Source organism: Hemitrygon akajei, chromosome 17, assembly GCF_048418815.1.
Source record: "Hemitrygon akajei chromosome 17, sHemAka1.3, whole genome shotgun sequence".
Classification (NCBI taxonomy): domain Eukaryota; kingdom Metazoa; phylum Chordata; class Chondrichthyes; order Myliobatiformes; family Dasyatidae; genus Hemitrygon; species Hemitrygon akajei.
In genome coordinates, this window is record NC_133140.1 from 57545085 (window position 1) to 57565466 (window position 20382).

The window sequence follows — 20382 nt, forward strand, 5'->3', positions numbered from 1 at the left end:
TCTGATAGGAGAGGAGAGTGAACCATGGGAGAAAGTGAAGAAAGAGGAGCATCAGGGATAGGTGATAGGCAAGTGAGAAGAAGAGGTAGGAAACCAGAGGGGGAATAGAAGAATAGGGAAGAAGAAAAAAATTACTGGAGGGAGAAATCAATGTTCATGCCATCAGGTTGGAGTGTTCCTAGATGGAATACAAGATGTTAACACCATAGGACATAGGAGCAGAATTAGGCCATTCAGCCCATTGAGTCTGCTCCACCTTTCCATCATGGTTGATCCCAGATCCCACTCAACTCCATTCACCTGCCTTCTCGCCATATCCTTTGATGCCCTGACCGATCATGAAACTATCAACTTCTGCTTTCAGTATACCCACGGACTTGGCCTTCACTGCAGTCTGCAGGAGAGCATTCCACAGATCCACTACTTTTTGCTAAAAAAAATTACTCCTTACCTCTGTTCTAAAAGGTCACCCCTCCATTTTGAGGTTGTGGCCTCCAGTTTTGGGTACCCCCACCATAGGAAGCATCCTCATCATATCCACCATATCTAGTTCTTTCAGCATTTGGTACGTTTCACGGGTTGGCATGTGGCCAAGTGGTTAAGGTGTTTGTCTAGTTATCTGAAGGTCGCTAGTTCGAGCCTTGGCTGAGGCTGCGCGTGTGTCCTTGAGCAAGGCACTTAACCACACATTGCTCTGCGACAACACCGGTGCCAAGCCATATGGGTCCTAATGCCCTTCCCTTGGACAACATTGGTGGCATGGAGAGGATTGGGCAACTGCCGGTCTTCAATTAAAAAATTGAGAAACTTGGAAACTTTCCAAGGTGCAAATCCATGGTCTATCGAGACTAATGGAGGCCTACACACTACTACACAAATTCTCATTGAAATCCCCCCTCATTCTTTTAAATTCCAGTGAGTACAGGCCCAAAGCTGCCAAACACTCTTCATATGTTAACCCTATCATTCCTGGAATCATCCTTGTGAACCTTCTCTGGACTCTCGCCAATGACAACACATTCTATCGGAGATATGGAGCCCAAAACTTGTTGACGATACTCCAAATGCAGCCTGACTAGTATCTTATAAAGGCTCAGCATTATCTCCTTGGTTTTATGTTCTATTCCCTTGAAATAAATGCCAACATTGCATTTGCCTTCTTTACCACAGACTCAGCTTGTAAATTAACCTTCTGGGAGCCATGCACGAGGACTCTCAAGTCTCGGATGCACCTCGGATGTTTGAACCTTCTCCCCATTTAGATAATAGTCTGCATTATTGTTCCTTTTGCCAAAATGCATTATCTACTTTTCCCAACACTATATTCCATCTGCCACTTCTTTATCCATTCTTCCAATTTGTCTAAGTCCTGCTGCAATTGCATTGCTTCCTCAGCACTACCTATCCCTCTACCCATCTTCGTAACATCTGCAAACTTTGCTACAAAGCCATCGATTATCCAAATCATTGACTAACAATGTGAAAAGTAGTGGTCTCAATACTGACCTCTGAAGAACACTGCTAGTCACTGGCAGCCAACCCTTTTATTCCCACTCGCTGCCTCCTGCGTGTTAGCCATTCCTCTATACGTTCCACTATCTTTTCTGTAACACTATAGGATTTTATACTCAGCAGCCTCATGTGCGGCACCTTATCAGATGACTTCTGATAATGCAAGTAAGTGACATCCACTGCCTCTCCTTTGTCCACCCTACTTGTTACTGCCTCGAAGAGCTCTAACAGGTTTGTCAGGCAAGATTTCTCATTACATAAACCACGCTGACTTTGATTTATCATATCATTAGTTTGTAAGTACCCTGAGACCTCATCTTTAATGATAGACTTCAACACTTTTCCAACCACTGAGGTTAGGCTAACTGGACTCTTAATTTCCTTCTTCCCTTCTGAAAGAGTGGAGTGTCACTTGCAATCTATCAGTCCTCCAGAACCATGCCAGAATCAAGTGATTCTTCAAAGATCGTGACCAATGCATTCATTATCTCTTCAGCAATGTCTTGCGGGACTCTGGGATGTAGTCCATCTGGTCCAGGTGACTTAAGACCTTTGAGTTTGCCTCGTACCTTTTCCTTTGTAATAGCAATGGCACTCACTCTTGCTCCCTGACTCACGGACCCCTGGCACACTGTTAGTGTCTTCCACAGTGAAGACAGATGCAAAGTACCCATTAAGTTCATCTGTCATTTCTTTGTCCCCCACTACTACCTCACCAGCATCATTTTCCAGTGGTCCAATATCAACTCTCACCTCCCTTCTACTCTTTATATAACTGAAAAAACTTTTGGTATCCTGCTTTATATTATCGGCTATTATTGCCCTCATATTTAATCTTTTCCCTTCTTATAGCTTTTTTAGTTGCCTTTTGTTGGATTTCAAAAGTTTCCCAATCATCCAACTTCCCACTCACTTTTGCTACCTTACATGCCCTTTACTTGGCTTTTATGCAGTTCCTAACTTCCTTTGTCAGCCATGGTTGCCTACCTCTGCCATTTGAGAACTTCTTCCTCTGTAGGACTTAACAATCCTGCGCCTTGTGAACTATTCCCAGAAACTTCTGGGAATAGTTCACAAGTCGCTCCTCCACCCTGAGAGTGCCTGATAGTGGCAGAAGAAGAGGCTGTGGACTGACATGTCGGATTGGGATTGTGGATAAGAGTGAAAATGGTTGGCCACCAGGAAATACTGCTTTTTGCAGATGGAGTGGAGGTGTTTCACAAAGTGGTTCTGCAATTGATGCCGGGTCTCATCAATGTAGACGAGTCGCATTGGGAGCATGGGATTCAATAGACGCCCCCAACAGAACTGCAGGTGATGTGTTGCTTACCTGGAAGGATTGGTGGGCATCCTGGAAGAAGGTGAGGGAGGAGGTGAATTGGCATTTCTGTCAGAAGGGGGATTAGTGGGGTGCGATGAATAGTCAAGTCAGTGATCCTCAAGGAAGAGTGGGGAGGGGAGGTAAGGATGTGTTTGATGAAGATGGAGGAAGTTGTGGAGACTGATGTTTTTAGATGCAGGCTCATGGGATGGTAAGTGAGGATAATAGGAACTCTATCCCTGTTAAGGCAGCGGGAAGTTGGGCGAGGAGGGATATCCAGGAAATAGAGAAGATGATAGAGAACAGTGAGGGCTGAATCAATGGTGGAGAAAAAAGGACAGGAAAAAAAGGACTCATTCTGGAAATAGATGCAGTGGAGACGAAGGAATTGAAAAAGTTACTCCAATACTCCAAGTGTGATCTGACCAATCCCTTACAAGTCCTCAGTATAGCATTCTTGCTTTAATATTCTATTGAAATAAATGCTAATATTGCATTAGCCTTCTTACTACTGACCCAACCTGCAAATTAATCTTTAGGAAATCCTGCACGAAGACTCCCAAGTCTCTTTGCACCTTTGATTTCTGATTTTATTCCTTATTTAGAAAATAGTTTAAGCCTTTATTCCTTCCACCAAAGTGCATGACTATGTACTTTTCTATACTACATTCCATCTGCCACTTGTTTGCCCATTCTCCTAATTGTCTAAGTCCTTCTGTAGACTCCCTATTTCCTCAGCACTACCTGCCCCTCCACCTATGTTTGTATTGTCTGTCTGCAAACATGGCCACAAAACCATCAATTCTGTCATCCAAATCATCCACATACAACCTAAAAAGAAGCGTTCCTACACTGACTACTGCGGAATACCACTAGTCACTGGCAGTTAATCAAAAAAGGCCCCCTTTATTCCCACTCCATGCCTCCTGCCAGTCATCAAACCTCTATCCATCGTAGGATCTTACCTGTTATACAGCAGGCTCTTACCTTGTTTACCAGCCTCATGTGTGGCATATGGTCAAAGACCTTTTGAAATCCCAAGTAAACAACCAACTTTCCTTTGTCTATCCTACCTGTTATTTCCTCAGAGAGCTCCAGAGAATTTCAAGATTTGTCAGGATTTAAGATTACCCCTTAAGGAAACCATGCTGACTTTAGCTTATTTTTATTGCATGCCTCCAAGTATCCTGAAATCTCATCTTTAATAATCTTCCCAACCACAGGCTAACTCAGGCTAACTGACCTATAATTTACTGTCTTTTGCCTTCCTTCCTTATTTTTTTTTATTGTGGTTTGACTACAAAGTACAAATCTGTCCATGTAAGTCAGTATGAGATGGCAGGTTTACTTTTGTCATTAATAGAAGTGTGGTGAAATTTCATATTTGGTAAATGATCTCATCTAAGGAATGAATAAATAATAAAGGAGTCTCCAGGAAAGATGGCTGAGTGTCTTTGTTTTCAGTAGTTAATGGGAGAATGGTTAATTAGTGGACCAGAATCCATCGGTCAGGATAAATGATCTGAAAATATGAGTGCAAATCCAACCAAGACAGCTTTAAGTAAGAGGGTGTCATTAGCTAGGCTAGACCTTATTTACTGTTACTTGTCCCCCATGGATTCAAATGACCAGGTAGAATGTGGGGAGAATAAAATATGTATAAGATTAGTTTAAATTTGGTGCTCGGCATAGATTCGGTGGGCTGAAGGGATTGCTTCCAAATGGAATCTCTCGCGCTCAGTTTCATGGACAGTTATAGAGTTTGTATGAGATGGTGACGCACAAGTGAGTTGTTACTTCTGCAAACTGAAATCTCCATCGACTGGGAAATTGCATCAGAGGTCACCATCAGGTGCAGGTTGTTGGTTTCTCTGTTATTTTAGAAAAGGTTCAGTGGAGAGTGTGTAGGCTTGGCCGCAGGCTTCAAGTGATGTGCCTTCTGGCTCTGGGGCTGGAGGGAAGGTTGGCTGAAGCGGGTGATTGGCAATCAGGGAGCAGCACTGAAGAGGGTAGGTAGCTGGGGTCTGGGAGTAATTTCTCATTCTGCTTCTGGGAGCTAAAACGGAAACAATTTATTCTTGACTCCAAGTGATTGCCTGAGAAGAAAACATATAAATGTAAAGAAAGTTTCATACTTATCTAACCCTTCCAGTTTTAGTACTCCATTCATGGTATGTATGCCTCATGCACTTTGGGGTTTTTCAGCAGAGTTTGAAAGGGAAATTATAACAAGTATAAGGTGATGGAAGCATTGTATATACTACATAAATAGAACACCTGAGTTAGTGAGAGTCAGCTGCTTGCATTGAATTACATGAAGTGTACAATGAGGAAGGAAGCTTTTTGACTGTGGGAGTTATTTTACTTTCATAACTGCTATAATGTGTGTTTAAAATAGAATTTGCAGAGCTGAATTCACCTTGATAGAAATACATAGAGGACTGTGCAAAAGTCTCTGGCACATAAAAATAGCAAGGGTATCTAAGACTTTAATATAGTAATTTTATGTATTGCTCTGTACTGCTGCCACACAAAAAAACAAACAAATTTCATGACATATGTGAATGATGATAAACCTGATTCTGATCTGGGTCCCTATTGTGGATGAGAGTGGGAAGGGGGCATGGAGAGGGGAATCATGGTTGGGAAAAGGGGAAGGAAGAGGGGAGGGAGCGGGAAACACTGAAGAGACATTCTATAATGATCAATAAACCAGTTGTCTGGAATCAAATGATGTTGCCTGGTGTCTCAGGGCTGGGTGTGTCTGCAACTGCCGCACCCACGCCCCTGGCACTCCTCCTGTGCCACCTGTTCCACACCCTTCCCACAGCGCTCCAACCTCGCCATTCCCAATGATTTTTGCTCCCACTAGATTTACAAACTCACTCTTCACTCCACATTGACAAATACATTACTGTGGAAAAGTTTTAAGCACCCTATCTACAGGGGTGGGTGTGTGTGTGTGTGTGTTAATTATTTTGTGTTTCATATAATTAATTTAGATCACTTTGTAGAGATCCGTTTTCACTTTGACACGAAAGAGTCTTTCTGTTGATCAGTGTCAAAAAAAGTCAAATTAAAGCCACTGTGATTCAATGTTGTAAAACAATAAAACATGAAAACCTCCGGGGGGGATGAATTCCTTTTATAGGCGTGTCAAAGTATAAATAGATTTCTACAAAGTGATCTAACTTAATTAAAAATAAAAAATATAAAACAAAATAATTGATCACATAGGTATTCACCCCCTTCAAGTCACTATTTAGTAGGTGCACCTTTTGGAGCAATTATAGCCTTGAGTCTGAGTGGATAGGTCTCTATCAGCTTTACACATCTGGTCTCTGCAATTTTTCCCCATTCTTCTTTATAAAACTGCGCAAGCTCTGTCAGATTGCATGGGGATCGTGAGTGAACAGCCCTTTTCAAGTCCAGCCACAAATTCTCAATGGGATTGAGGTCTAGACTCTGACATTAACTTTGTTGTTTTTAAGCCATTCCTTTGTAGCTTTGGCCTTGTGCTCAGGGTCATTGTCTCTCAAGTCACAGTTCTCTTGCAGACTGCATCAGGTTTTCCTCCAGAATTTCCCTATATTTTGCTGCATTCATTTTACCCTCCACCTTCACAAGCCTTCCGGGGTCTACTGCAGTGAACCATCCCCACAGCATGATGCAGCCACCTAACGGCAGACATGGTGTGATTTTAGTGATGTGCGGTGTTTATCTTACACCAAACATAGCATTTAGTCTGATGGCCAAAAAACTCAATTTTGGTTTTGTCAGACCATAGAACCTTCTTCTAGCTGACTTCAGAGTCTCCAACATGCCTTCTGGCAAACTCTACCTGAGATTTCATGTGAGTTTTTTTCCCCAACAGTGGCTTTCTCTGCCATTTCCCATAAAGCTGCAACTGGTGAAGCACCCGGGCAACACTAGATTGCTCTTGTATTCAAGTATCTGACTGGCCAACGCGATGATCAGTGAAACTTGCTGAATCTCTAGATCCTGTCTTACATTGGTCCTACACGTGCTGATGATGGTAAAGGAGTGAGATATTACTTACTGGTATTAGCTGGGGGCAGTTTCCTCAGAGTTATCACATGCACGTTTCAATCATTTGGTCTTCAGCGATGCTTCTACGGCTGATTTGTGATTGGTCCAAAGTTCAGTGAGGTTGCCTCATAACATGCATCACTTCTGAGTTAGCATCCATTCAGTTGATTTCATTGTATACCTAGAACTGTTGTTCATCGCTGGATGCCTTTATCTGATAGTGTGAATGTTACTATTCCTCATATTTTAAAGCAGCTCGATTATTGATGTTCTTCAGTAGTTTAATAAATATTTCCAGTGTTAACAGTAATTTGCTTTTGTTAATCGATCTTCCTTTTATTGAGGAAATTGGAAACAGATATTTGCTTTAGCCCAACTGGCCAGTGCTGTCTTTCTGTAGCTTTCTATTTAATTTGTTTACGTAGTTTCAACCTTTCTTGAAGTCCATAAAATTATCCCAAGTTTGATTTATTGAGACATCTATTACACTATCTTAGTAACAGGTATTATCTCAACTGCTGTTATCCATTTTCACCAAGTAATATTTATGGATAGTTTATGGTAAACAACTTTTCATTACCACATTCAGTTAGTAACTGTAGGTTTTAATTGTCATTTGCATGTTTTTTTTGTTTGTAACAATTGATGGTCAATAAACCCCTTTGTTTTTCTCCATCAGAGCAGATAAAATACCAGATAGCGTGCATACAAACTACGTTCATGCATGCAACAGAGAGAAACAGCGTCTGCTCGAAGGTTAGGCCCATCTGCAGAGCTCTGTGACATTGTGATGTTCTGACACCAGGCAGCACAAGACAGATGACAATTTTCTTGAGCTTTTCTGGGACAGGTTTGAGGGAATGGGATGGCTGCTGGTCACATCTGTTTGGTGATGGGGGTTGCAGGGTGATTGGCAGAGAGCAGTCCAGAAGAGGGGGAGGTAGCAGCAATTGGGTGGTGGCCTTGCTTTGGGAAAGTCATGAACTGCAGCTGGAGAATGGGGAGAGGCCAATCTGTAACGGATGAAAAGGAGCGAGTTGAATAGAAGTGTAGAGGAAGAGTGTGTACGTGTGATGCATATGGTCTGTTTCTCATTTGGATACAATTACTTATTTTCTGTTTATAACACCCATGTATATTCATCCCCCACATCAACTGCATTTTGCTGTAATATAGAGTTGTGCCAGTTACAACATGCTCTACACATTTGTTCTTTTGTCACTGATCAACATTTCTGTATGGTGGGGGATGCATTGTAGTAGTGACTGGGATTAGAGAGAAAAAAGGCCAATCATTACTAATCCCAACTTTTTCACCATTTTCAATTGCTGGTTCAATATTATAGAATCATTGAAAAATACAGCACAACAGGCCCTTTGACCCATCTAGTCCAAGTCAAACCATTTAAACTGCCCCATCAACCTGTACTGGGACCATAGGCCTCCATACCCCTACCTTCCATGTACCTATCCAAACTTCTTTTAAATGTTGAAATTGAGCTCGCATGCACCACTTACGGTGGCAGCTCCTTCAGCACTCTCGCAACCCTCTAGGTGAAGAAGTTCCCCCTCGTGTTCCCCTTAAACTTTTCACCTTTCACCCTTAACCCATGAGCTCTAGTTGTGGTCCCACCCAACTTCAGTGGAAAAAGCCTGCTTGCATTTACCATATGCATACCCCTCATAGAGTCAATTCCTTGCTCTCTTTTGCATTCTCTTTTGCTTTCAACAAAGCCTAACTGCTCCTTGCATTCTTTTTTCATGTCTCAACTTTCTGCTTCACATATACACTCCCTCCTCCTCGGTTTTACCCTTACCCTTAATCCTGGCCCTCTTTTCCCATCCTATTTTTCTCCATTTTTTTTTTGTACTCCATCCTCTTAGTCTGGCCTTTAACCCGTCATTTTTGTGTGCTTGGTCAGGGTTATGATGCTCTAATAAAAAATTATGAGTAGAAGTTTAACATGCACCATCTATATAGTGGGTGATAGGACGGTTTTAGTGTGTGCATTTTATAAATGAAAATTCTCTAGTTAATGATATTAAATGTTACGTGTAGACATGCCGAAGAACATTTATTTATATATACTTTAGAGGTCATATACAGGAGTAATATTACTTGCTTAAGCAATAAAATAAGACTCTTGTACTTCAATAACCTGGACCTAAAATGAAATAACTTAAAATTATTTATTATTTTGAATTGAGGTGTTTCGGCGTCTGAGGAAATGGAGCATCCAAGGGAACCAGTTGGTGTCCTGTCTGCTGCTCTGGAAGAGCTCAGGAGAGTGGCCACCAGTCCAAACCGAAGTGAAGGTAGGAGAGGCGTGTTGATGGAATCACGCTGCCCACCCTTTTGAGAAAGTAGGGGCAGATCTTTCTTGTTCTAACCTTTATCAAAATTCATGACCAATAATGTCTGTAATTTTAAGAGGAATTTTCGCATGTCTTTTCCATGAATGTATGTTTAGAAGCAGGACAGGCCATTTGGCTACTTTAGGCAACTCTGCCATTTCATTCATTGTGGCTGACCTGCTGGTGACCGCAAATTTGCATGCCTCTCTATTCTCAGTAACCTTTCACATCCTTGCTTATCCCTTCTCTCTATGTGGCTTAAAGATATTTCAATCATTCTCAGGAAGAATACTACAAAGACTTATGAGCCATCTCATCTGTTGAACTCCCTGCACCCCCATTTTTAAACATTGACATTTGTTTCCAGATTTTTCCACAATGCTTGCACTACATATTTACCTTGTCTTTACCACTCAAATTGAGTCATTGAGCAATACAGCACAACCATGGTGCCTACCCAACTAGTCCATATTTCCTGCGTTTGGCCTGTATCCCTCCAGGCGGCTCCACCCCACCCACCCACGTACATAACTTGGAGCTTCTTAAATGTTAACCTTGTACTTGCCTCAACCAGTTCCTCAGACAGCTCATTCCATATATAGTACTCGCTGCCCTTTGACTGGGAAAAAAAAAATTGGCCCTCACTCCCTTGTTGTATTTTTCCCTTCTCATCCTAAACTTAAACCCCTACTTTTGAACTCTCCTACCCTGGAGAAAAGACCTTATGTATAGCTCTCATAATTTTGTACACTTTCATGAGGTCTCCTCTCATTGTCCTAGGTTCTAAGGAATACAGACCAAGCCTGGCCAATTTCTCCTATAACTCTGGTCTTAATGTCTTCTTTGTAATAAATTTTTTCTAATTTAACCATTTCCTTCCTGTAACAGGTGACCAAAACTATGCTGAGTGCTCCAAGTACAGGCAGTCCCCGGGTTACGTACGAGTTCCGTTCCTGAGTCCGTCTTTAAGTCGGATTTGTACGGAAGTCGGAACAAGTACATCTGGTATTATTTAGCATCAGTTAGTCAAACGTTTGTCTTAGTATATAGTATATATTTTACCTTTCTATGCATATAAAACACTTAAGAAACATATGAATTCCAATAATTAAACCACTGCGTTGCTTAGTAATAATTGTAGCTTTCATCGGGGTAGCGCCTTTCAAATGCTCCATTATTCTCACTTTATCCGTTATCCTTTAAAATTGTTCAGGTCATTGACTGACTGTAGCCTAATGCTTTTCCAGTGACCAATGGCGTTTCACCTCTTTCCAAACGCTTTATTATTTCCACTTTATTTTCAATCGCGATCACTTCCCATCAATGGAACAGAAACACTGCGTGCGGCGGCTCCCGAGCTTTGCCAGCTCCCGAGGTCTGCTGGGTCCTAAGGACCACCGCACTGAGACAGGCAAAATGGGACAAGTGGGGCTGTGCTGGGTTTGCGTATTTGATCATCCACAATATTCCGCGTGGGAATTTAAACTGGAGGTGGCAGTGTTTTTTTTACGAGGTTGAGTTGCAAGCTTGCCATCAACCCAGCACGGATGGTACGGAGTCACTGGATCAACATCAACCTGGCACGGGAGCGGTCTATCACTGGATCGAACTCGGGAAACTCTGTTGTCCAGCCCGGCGCTGAACTCACTGCGCCACCAGCCGACCAGAATGGGCGGGCAGGGTCAGGGTGAATCTTACTAAGAAAAATTTAAGCCAAATACAAGGTTAAACACTCAACACAGTGTCAACGGCAATGACTTAAAATGGCGGACGGCGTCGTGATCCAACTTAAAATGGCGGACGGCATTCTCCTTCCACGGTTCGTAAGTACGAGTTGTCCGTAAGTCGGACGTTCATAACTCGGGGACTACCTGTATGACTTAAACAACTGCAATATAATGTCCCAAATCCTATACTCAATGCCTGACTGATGAAGGCCAATGTTTTTGTCACCCTGTCACCCTATAATGCTGGAATCTTATATATTTCAGTCAAGTCCCCTCTGTCTTTCAAACTGCAGTGGAAACAAGCTCAGTCTACTCAGCTTAGGTCCTACTTCAAAAGGCAACCTGATCAATTCAAGTAATAATTTGTTAAAAATTCCAAAGCATTAACGTCCTTCCTTGAATAAGGAGAACAACACTGTGCACAGTATTCTAGATGTGATCTTACTAATGCTTTGCATAATGGAATGGTACATTCTCTTCATACTTCTGTATTCAGTTACCTTAGCAACAGATGATAACAATCTGTTAGCTTTTCCAATATCATGGTACTGTACCCTTTTGCCAATCATGCACTAGGATGTTGCAGAACCCTTTGCTCTGTAGCTCTGAGAATTCCACGGTTAAAGCAAGTTAACCCAAGTTCAAAGTAGCAATCATTTCCTGTGAGCCATTGTGAAATTTGGCTTGGGTATTCCATATGTTTCCTGTCAAATCATTGTATGAACTTCTTGAACTCAGTCTTCATTGCTTGTTTCCTATCCTTCTGCCATAACTTGGGAACCTTTAGTTGCAGCTTTGACCTTCATTGAAACTAGAAGCGCATCTAATTGAGGTCACCAATGAGATTTTGTCGTTTCTTCAGGATACCATGAACAACTTTGCTTTTAAGCGGTGGACTGATGTTCATGTATCCATATTCAAGGCTCTGGTGCAGGAACGTACTTTCAGAGAGGGCTCCCTAATAAACGAGCAGTCAGCTGGTTCTCCCGTTAGGTTATTGATTTAAGGGTTGCCTGCGTAAAACTTCTAATTTTTTTTTTTAATTCCCAAAACAAAAGAAGGATGTTGCAGAAATGTACTTAATGAAAAGAAAAGAAATGATAAGGTATTTCATAAACCTCTGATCTTTGCAAGGTTCTTTGCACCTAGCAAAGTTCTTTTGGAATCTGATACCTTGTTTTGAACAAAGAACACAAGGATTTAAAAGAAAAGTAATTGTTTCCCAAGATTGTGGTATAACATAGCCAAAGTAAAAGAAAATCCTGTCCATATTTGAACATGTCGCTGTCAAGATTGAAGTCCCTCTGCCCTTTGTAAACTTTTGACTGACAACAAGGTCTCCAGTCAAATTTCTGCGGGTTGTCAATTTGTCCATGCTTCTAGAAGTTCACAGTTATTCAATGAGAAATGGACAATTGGGGAAAATACTTATTTTAAATAATTGGAAAATTTAAAGCAAACGTAAGTAATTAAAAATACTTGTCTTTATTCTTAACTGTCCTCCCTGCTGTGTAAAACACCAATTAATTGAATGGACTGGTAGATACTGTGGCAGGTTTTAACGTAGTTCGATGCAAGGGCAGGTATGTTGGATTGCTTACTGACTCCAGGGGCAGGGAGGAATAATTCCCATATTTGCCAGTATTTTTCATTTAAGATGCAGATGGTGTTCTGCATATCTGCTTATGGTAATGATATGTAATCTTTTCCAGATGTTTCTGCTCAGATTGCTGTAATCTCTGGTCAGTTGAGAACTATGATAGATGATGGTGATGATTACACTGCAGTAGATAAAGCAATCCAACTAAATACTATTACGGATCAATTGGAGCCTCTAGAATTAGAGGTAAGTATTTTTTTGGATCTGATTTTGAATTAATTAAAGTGTAGTTGATTGGCTCTTGATGAGGAACGGTGTCAGAGGTTACTGGGGGAAGGAAGGAGAATGGGGTTGAGAGGGAAAATAAATCAGCCATGATTGAATGATGGGGCAGACTCGCTGGGCTGAATGGCCTAAATTCTGCTCCAATGTCTTATGTTTTTAATGGCTCAAGAGGTATTCTATGCGTTAATCAGATTTTGTGAGCAATTCTAGCTGGTGTGTGTACACCTTTTTAGGTGTGTCTGTGTGCAGAGAAGGCGTGTGTATGGGCGTGAGAGAAATTGTTCAGTGTTTGATTCTTACAGTGTTACAAATGATCTGATAAGGGTAATCTATTCAGTGATTGTATTTGTTGAATCAGGGCCAAATACCTGAACTTGGACTCCGTCCATACTTTGTGTTATTTCATCACTTTCTGTGCTACTTTGATTTTCATTTTGTCACTCTCGCTGTGAACAAAATTAGTTTGAGAGCAAAGATGTTGTGGTGGAATGAGGAATGAGGGCAGGAACACACCACCCATATTATCTAACTAGCATTAAAAGAACCCGCCTCATCTTGTTGTTAATCTAATCTTTGTGACCAAATGCAAGCTATCTCCCTTGTTCTGGACTCAGGTTTTACACCTCATTCTCCTTTTAACATATTTGAGCCATCTGAAGTGGGAGTGGGTTGGGTTTGTGGCGGGATGTATATCTCCCTGTACAGAAGGTAGATAGATAATAGCACTAATTACTGGTCTCTTGGATTAATTTGTGAATGTTAAGTGAGCAAAAGGTACATTTTTCCCGTTTCCTTTCTTCCTCATTCACTCCAACCGATACCTTATTTGGTTTCCACGTTTATCGGCTTTTATTTCTTCCTGCACTTGCCAGGCAGTGGATCATCAATGGCCATCCCTAGTTTTTATTGATAGGCTGAACAAATTAAATTGTTCTTTCCTGGTGGTCACTGCACAGTTTCATAAATAATTTGATCCAGATGCAGTAGACAGTGATGTTCACTGGACCAATTGAACGGGTACTGAAGGTGTGTTTATTGTGAGAATAAGCTTGAAGAGTGCATCACAAAATTTGGCTATTAGCATGACTTGTAAGGGAAGAGAACTGGGCATTAACCTTAGTCATATATTGAATAGTGTTTATCAATGAATAAAATCATCTTGTATCTGAATATAAGATGTTTATAATAATTAAATCATTATTATAAACAATAATGATAATGATATAAACAATAATGATACTGTATAGGATATTATTAAATAATATCCTATAATAATATACTATAAATTGATCCAGTGATTTGATTTCATCCAGGTTAATTGAGCAGTGCAGCCCAAGCACAGAAATGTTTGTAATGTAGAACTGATTCCTGAGTAGCTGACATCATCACACATTAGTTCATGCATTCTTGGTGTGGTAGCTACTAGGCGGTTCACTGTGATTAGAAAACCAGCCACACAGGATGACAATCTTATTCTGTCTCAAAGAATACATTAGAAAGAATTCACAGACGATCAACAATCCTTACAGTAGCTTCAATCATGTAGAAAGATTGGGATGATTTGGAAACAAAGAAAATTGAAGGGATTTTTTAGAGGCCTTAGAGGAATGTCTGTAACCACAAACCAGTAGTAGATATTTTCCCACCGTCTATATGGAACACATTGCCAGAATGAAATGGTTTATTAATTGGTTGGTCCAAATATTTAAAAGGAAGCTGGGTCCATATCTATTTAGAAAGTAGAATGAGCAGTGTAGTGACATGGATGTTTCTCATATCAACTTTTGGAGAATGGGGAAGACAATGGATTGACTAGTCTGAACACAGGGTCTGACTTTATTATGTTTGAATTCAAACATCCCCCCCCCCCCCCCCCCCGCAGATTGTTACTGCATTGGTGTGAATATTTTGAAAAATATCCGGATGTATTGAAAAACCTGTACTTTAATAGAAAACAATTCACTGTATGATTGGATAAAAAAGTGGATTAGCTCTATGTAGGAACACAAATTATAACTGCTATGTAGAGTACTTTAAAATAGAATCTCATTCAGGCAATGTGTAATGCTCATTTTGTAGGTCAGAGACCTCCTATTGAAGAGTTTTTGTCAGATCTTTCTTACAACTTCATGTTTCAATCCATCGCAGAGGTAAGCAACTACTGTGGTTTTCATGAAAGGAACTTGTATAAGGAACTTAAATGTCTACAAATGCCTTATCTGTTAGTTATTATCAGACCAATGCCCATCTTCTAATGTAGAATAACAGGTTTAGCTGGAGCAGAAGGAAAATTCTATTTATGTGTAGTGCTGTTTGGACTACAAATTACAACAGGCGAAGAAAATGCATGTCAAAAGGGCAATGTTATGATAGTCATAGGGTAATTCCATATGCAGGTAGACTGGCAAAATTCTGATTGGTGCTGGATCCCAAGAGAAAGAATTTGTAGAATATCTAGAAGATGGCTTTTTAGAGCAACTTATGGCTGAGTCCACAAGGGGAAAAGCTATTCTGGATTGGTTGTTGTGTAATGAACTGGATTTGATTAGGGAGTTTAATGTAAAGGACCACTTAGGAGGCAGTGATCATAATATGGTAGACTTCACCCTGCAATTTGAGAGGGAGAAGCTGAAGTCAGATGTATCATTATTATAGTGGAGTAAAGGGAATTTTGAAGGCATTAGCAGGACAGATGACAAAACTGCAATGGTGGAGTTCCTATGGGTAATTTGGAAGGTGCAGGATAAATACATCCCAAAGAAGAAGAATTATTTTAAAGGCAGGATGATGTAACTGTGGATGACAATGGAAGTCAAAAACAACATAAAAACAAAAGAGAAGGCATACAATAGAGCAAAAATTAGTGAGAAGTTGAGGATTGAGAAGCTTTTAAAAACCAACAGAAGGCAACTAAAAAAACCATAAGAAGGGAAAAGGTAAAAGATGAAGGCAAACTAACTAGTAATATCAACAACAGTACTAAAAAATTTTTCAGATATATAAAGAGTAAAACAGAGGTGAGATAGATATCTCACTGCTGGAAAATGATGCTGGAGTGGTATTAAAGAGGAACAAGGAAATGACAGCCAAATGGAATAAGTATTTTGCATCAGTCTTCACTGTGGAAGACACTAGCAATATGATGGAAGTTTGAGAGTGTCTGGGGGCAGAAGTGAATTTAATTGCTATAACTAGGGAGATGGTGCTTGGCAAGCTGAAAGGTCTGAAGGTAGATAAGTCACCTAATGGATGTCCAGATGGACTACACTCCAGGGTTCTGAAAGAGGTAGTTGAAGAGATTGTGGAGGCATTAGTAATGATCTTTCAAGATTCACTGTATTCTGGCATGGTTCTGGAGAACTGGAAAATTGAAAATGTTACTCTACTCTTTAAGAAGGGAAGAAGGCAGAAGAAAGGAAACTGTAAGTCAGTTAGCCTGACCTCAGTGGCTGGGAAGGTTTTGGAGTCGATTGTTAGGGATAATTTCAGGGTACTTGGAGGCACCTGATAAAATAGGACAAAGTCACCATAGTTTTCTTAAGGGAAAATCTTGCCTGACAAACCTGTTGGAATTTTTTGAGGAAATAACAAGTGAGCCTCCATTGGAGTATTGTGAGGAGTTTTGGGTCCCTTATCTAAGAAAGGATGTGCTGGCATTGGAAAGAGTTCAGAGGAGATTCACGAGAATGATTCTGGGAATGAAAGAGTTATTGTATGAGGAGCATTTAATGACACTGAGCCTGTACTCGCTGGAATCTAGAAAAGTGAGGGAGCGATTTCATTGGAACCTGTCAAATGTTGAATGGCCTAGATAGACAGGATGTGAAGAGGATGTTTCCTATAGCAGGGCTGTCTAGGATCAGAGAGCACAGCCTCAGAATAGAGGGACATCCATTTAGAATGACGATAAGGAGAAGTTTCTTTAGCCTCAGGGTGGTGAATCTGTGGAATTCTTAGCCACAGGTGGCTGTGTAGACCAGGTCATTTGGTGTATTTAAGGCAGAGGTTGATAGGGTGAGAAAGGTTACGGGGAGAAGGCAGGAGAATAGGGTTGAGCGGGAAAATGGATCAACCATGATTACGCCGGTGGGGCAGACTTGATGGGACCAAATTATCTAATTCTACTCCTATCTCTTATGAATATGTCATCTCCAACCAAATAAAGTCTATGGAAATAAAAATCCATTGTCCTGCAAAGATTTGTTAATCTAAAAGAAAACTCCAAATCAGATTTTATTTTTAGTTTCTGATAACTGAAATACCACCCTAGTTTTGAACAACATCTTGTGTCATCTTGACTCTTCAAAAATCAGTGGGGAGAATCCTGCTATTCTCTCTCCAGATTTAGTTAAAATAGAGTATTTTAACTACAGCCAACACCAAGGAACACCTGAAGTACATGGAATTATCTGTAATTGATTTATGCCATGAATTAGCTGGTAGTGCACTCACTTCATGTTTGGGAACTTCATCTGGGCTGAAGTATTATTTCAGGGGCACATGGCAAATCTGTGCTGATGTGACAATGAAGTACTGAAGGAGTGTAGCAATTTTGAAATCTTTATAGTAAATTAAATGGGGGACAAAATTAATCTTTGGAGTTCTCTACTCCAGAGAGCTGTAGCGGGGGCACCAGGTAAGTACCTTCAAGACCAAGACAGACCAATTTTTAAACAGTATGGACTCCAGCCTAAGGGGAGAAAGAAGTGAGGTTGAAGCCAAAGTCAGATCAGCCATGATCTTACTGGGTGATGGAGGAGGATCCAGAAAACTCAAGTCTACACCTGCCTTCGTTTAAAAAAAATATAATCTCATGTTCAAGAGGCTTTGGTAATAATCTGGATATTTTAACTGTTTTGTGTAAATTGGTTCTGTTTCAAGTCCAAATGGGATACAAAAAAAAACTTTGTTGGTTGCTAAGGATGCTTAAAGACCTGCAGAACTTGCACAATCTGGAATCATTTGCAGAGTCTGACATCTTTTAATTTCTCTCTCTGTCAATATTGGGCATATTTAATCATAATTATTACGTTATGCTTATAGGCAAAGTGAATGGGCATCTTTGTTTGTGAAAATGTTGTGTGGTCACAGAAGACTTCTATGTGCAGTTCTTCTCAGAGTCCTACAGCTTACCACCCTTCAGGTAAGAGGATGGCACCTAGGAAGCATTGAAAGGTTCTGAATTGTTAAGAAAGGAGATTAATAGAGACTAATTTTCTTACTGGAGGTGGCAATGGAATCTTTTCTATCCTGATTTCCATAAAGTGCACGGTGACAAGGAATAAGACAAAGACTACCACTCACCTTCAGAGGGTGCAGAGGAGACTTTTCCCAGGGTGGACGTGGCTAATTCAAGTGGGCATAATGTAAAGGTGATTGAAGGAAAGTATAGGGGGATGTCAGAGGTAAGTTCTTCACACAGCCAGTATGTGGAACACCCTGCCAGTTGTGGTGATAGAGGCAGATACATTAGGGGCACCTAAGAAACTCTTAGATAGGCACATGGATGATTGAAAAAATAATGGAGGGTTATGTAGGAAGGAAGATTGATCTTAGAGGTAAAAGGTTGCACAACACCATGGGCTGAAGGGTCAGTACTGTGTTGTACTGTTCTATGTTCTAATTAACTGTTTACCCTGTTTTTGAGGAAGCCCAAGACATCATATCCCCTTCAACAGGATGAAAAGTAATGACTTCGCATTTAAATTTTTAGCAATTTTGAAAATAATTTTGGTCCAGTTGTTAGTGTGTAAACACTCTTCAATATTTCCAAGATTTCTTTTATCATTTCTAATTTTTTAAAATCATCTCTTCTTTGTATCTAGGGTTCTTCTCTCAGTGATGTCCACATTTTAGGACTGGCTGGCTTTACCATTCACATACACACCTTGCAGATCTGCATTTCAGTGGAGAGCCCACAATCAGCTGGTACAGAAGAAATGCCGTTTGTTAGCTATCTAAACCAGTACCTTGTATGTAGAACTGGGGAGAATTTGACATTCTGCCTGAGGTGAGTGCAGAGACAGACCCGGTGTGAAGCGACAGTCATATCCATCAATGAAGGAAGAGGAAAAAATGTAGCAAACTTGATTGGTACCATGTGATCCCTTCCCCACCATCACTGGCGTGGCCTCGGCAGTGTGTACTATTTACAAGATACATTGAAGCTACTCCCTGGGTTATCCCTACAGCATCTTTCAATTCTCTGACCTCCACCAATAAAACAGGGACAAGAGAACACCACAGTCTGCAGGTTCCCGTTCAAATTGAGCACCATCCTGATTGGAAAATATATCACTGGCCCTCCATTGTCACTGGGTTGAACTCCATTCCCAACAGTGCAGTATGAGTACGTTCACCAGGACTGTGGTGGTTCAGTTGACTCACCATAACCTCTGGAGGACAGTAGGGAAGGGACAATAAATGTTGTCCTTGTTAGTAATGTCCCCATTCCTTCACATTGAATTTATACTTACTGTAAATAGTTTTTACTTTAATTCCATCTGAGAATTAGCAGTGGCCATGGATCATGAATCATCTCTTTCCCTTGCGATGTCAAGTGGTTAATAGATGGATCAGAATATGATACCGACCCCAGCCACTCTACACAGTGCATGCATTACTGCACGTCCTTTCTCATCTGTGAATGAAGTCATGTATTTTTTCTGGCAGGTTTTGTACAGTAGCGGTGGTTTATGCGATCTGCTTGTCATCATCCTCTTCGTCCTCTCTCGATATCGTAACACAATTTGTTCCTACTGGGTTCGTGCAAAAGGTAAAACATTTTGTGAGCAAGTTTATTGCTGTAATTCTTTGGACAACTTCACAAAGAAATAACTGCATCCTAATTTGGAAGTTTGATTTATCCTTTATGTTAAATAAAGAATCATTGCCTGTGCTGTCTGAGTTTAACTCCTAGTCATTAGGTGTTAAAATGGCTACTTCTAATACTATTTATAAAGGTTAAGACAAATTGGCTGGATATTGTGTTCAGCAGAGTATTTTTTAAAAATGTTTGCTCTTACCATAAGTTGCTTCCCAAAACACTTGGTGTGAGTTGCTGAATAATTAGAGATCCATTACAGAGTAGCTGTGTCACCTGTGACAAGACGAGCTATGGCAGGTTTTTAACCAGCCTGGCTGAAAAATCCTCAGTGACTTTTGTATAGATTTGAAACCAAAAAGTTTATAATTTAAAATATTTAATTCAGTGTGAAATGATAGAGAGTAAGGTTACGTGAGAGAAGAATAGGTGGTGGGATTAAGTGGGTTAATTGAATTGGAAAAAACATTTTTAGATATGTATAGAAAAGTTAAAATTTTTGAAAGAATGAAACACTGATTAAAATTTAACGTAAGGAACAGAAGTAGGAATTGCCTATGCCACCTCCTCCACCATTTAATAAGATCATAAGATCTTTCACCTCGTCACCACTTCCCCTGCACTAAATCCTTGATTCCTTAAATGACCATTAATTATTTAAAGTCAGAGTTGTGGACAATAGTTAAAATTCATGTATTGAGTAATTTTCT

At 40.5% G+C, this 20382-nt stretch overlaps 1 protein-coding gene across 1 annotated transcript in view; it reads left to right on the plus strand.

The window, feature by feature from the left end:
- LOC140740727 (Fanconi anemia group A protein-like) overlaps positions 1 to 20382 on the plus strand; it is a 116863-nt gene that overhangs the window by 60676 nt on the left and 35805 nt on the right. The window contains exons 22-28 of the mRNA XM_073070208.1: positions 7563 to 7639; positions 9091 to 9198; positions 12677 to 12810; positions 14929 to 14999; positions 17893 to 17992; positions 18675 to 18859; positions 19522 to 19624. Of these exons, the coding sequence (XP_072926309.1) occupies positions 7563 to 7639; positions 9091 to 9198; positions 12677 to 12810; positions 14929 to 14999; positions 17893 to 17992; positions 18675 to 18859; positions 19522 to 19624 (778 nt within the window). The remainder of the gene's footprint in view (positions 1 to 7562; positions 7640 to 9090; positions 9199 to 12676; positions 12811 to 14928; positions 15000 to 17892; positions 17993 to 18674; positions 18860 to 19521; positions 19625 to 20382) is intronic.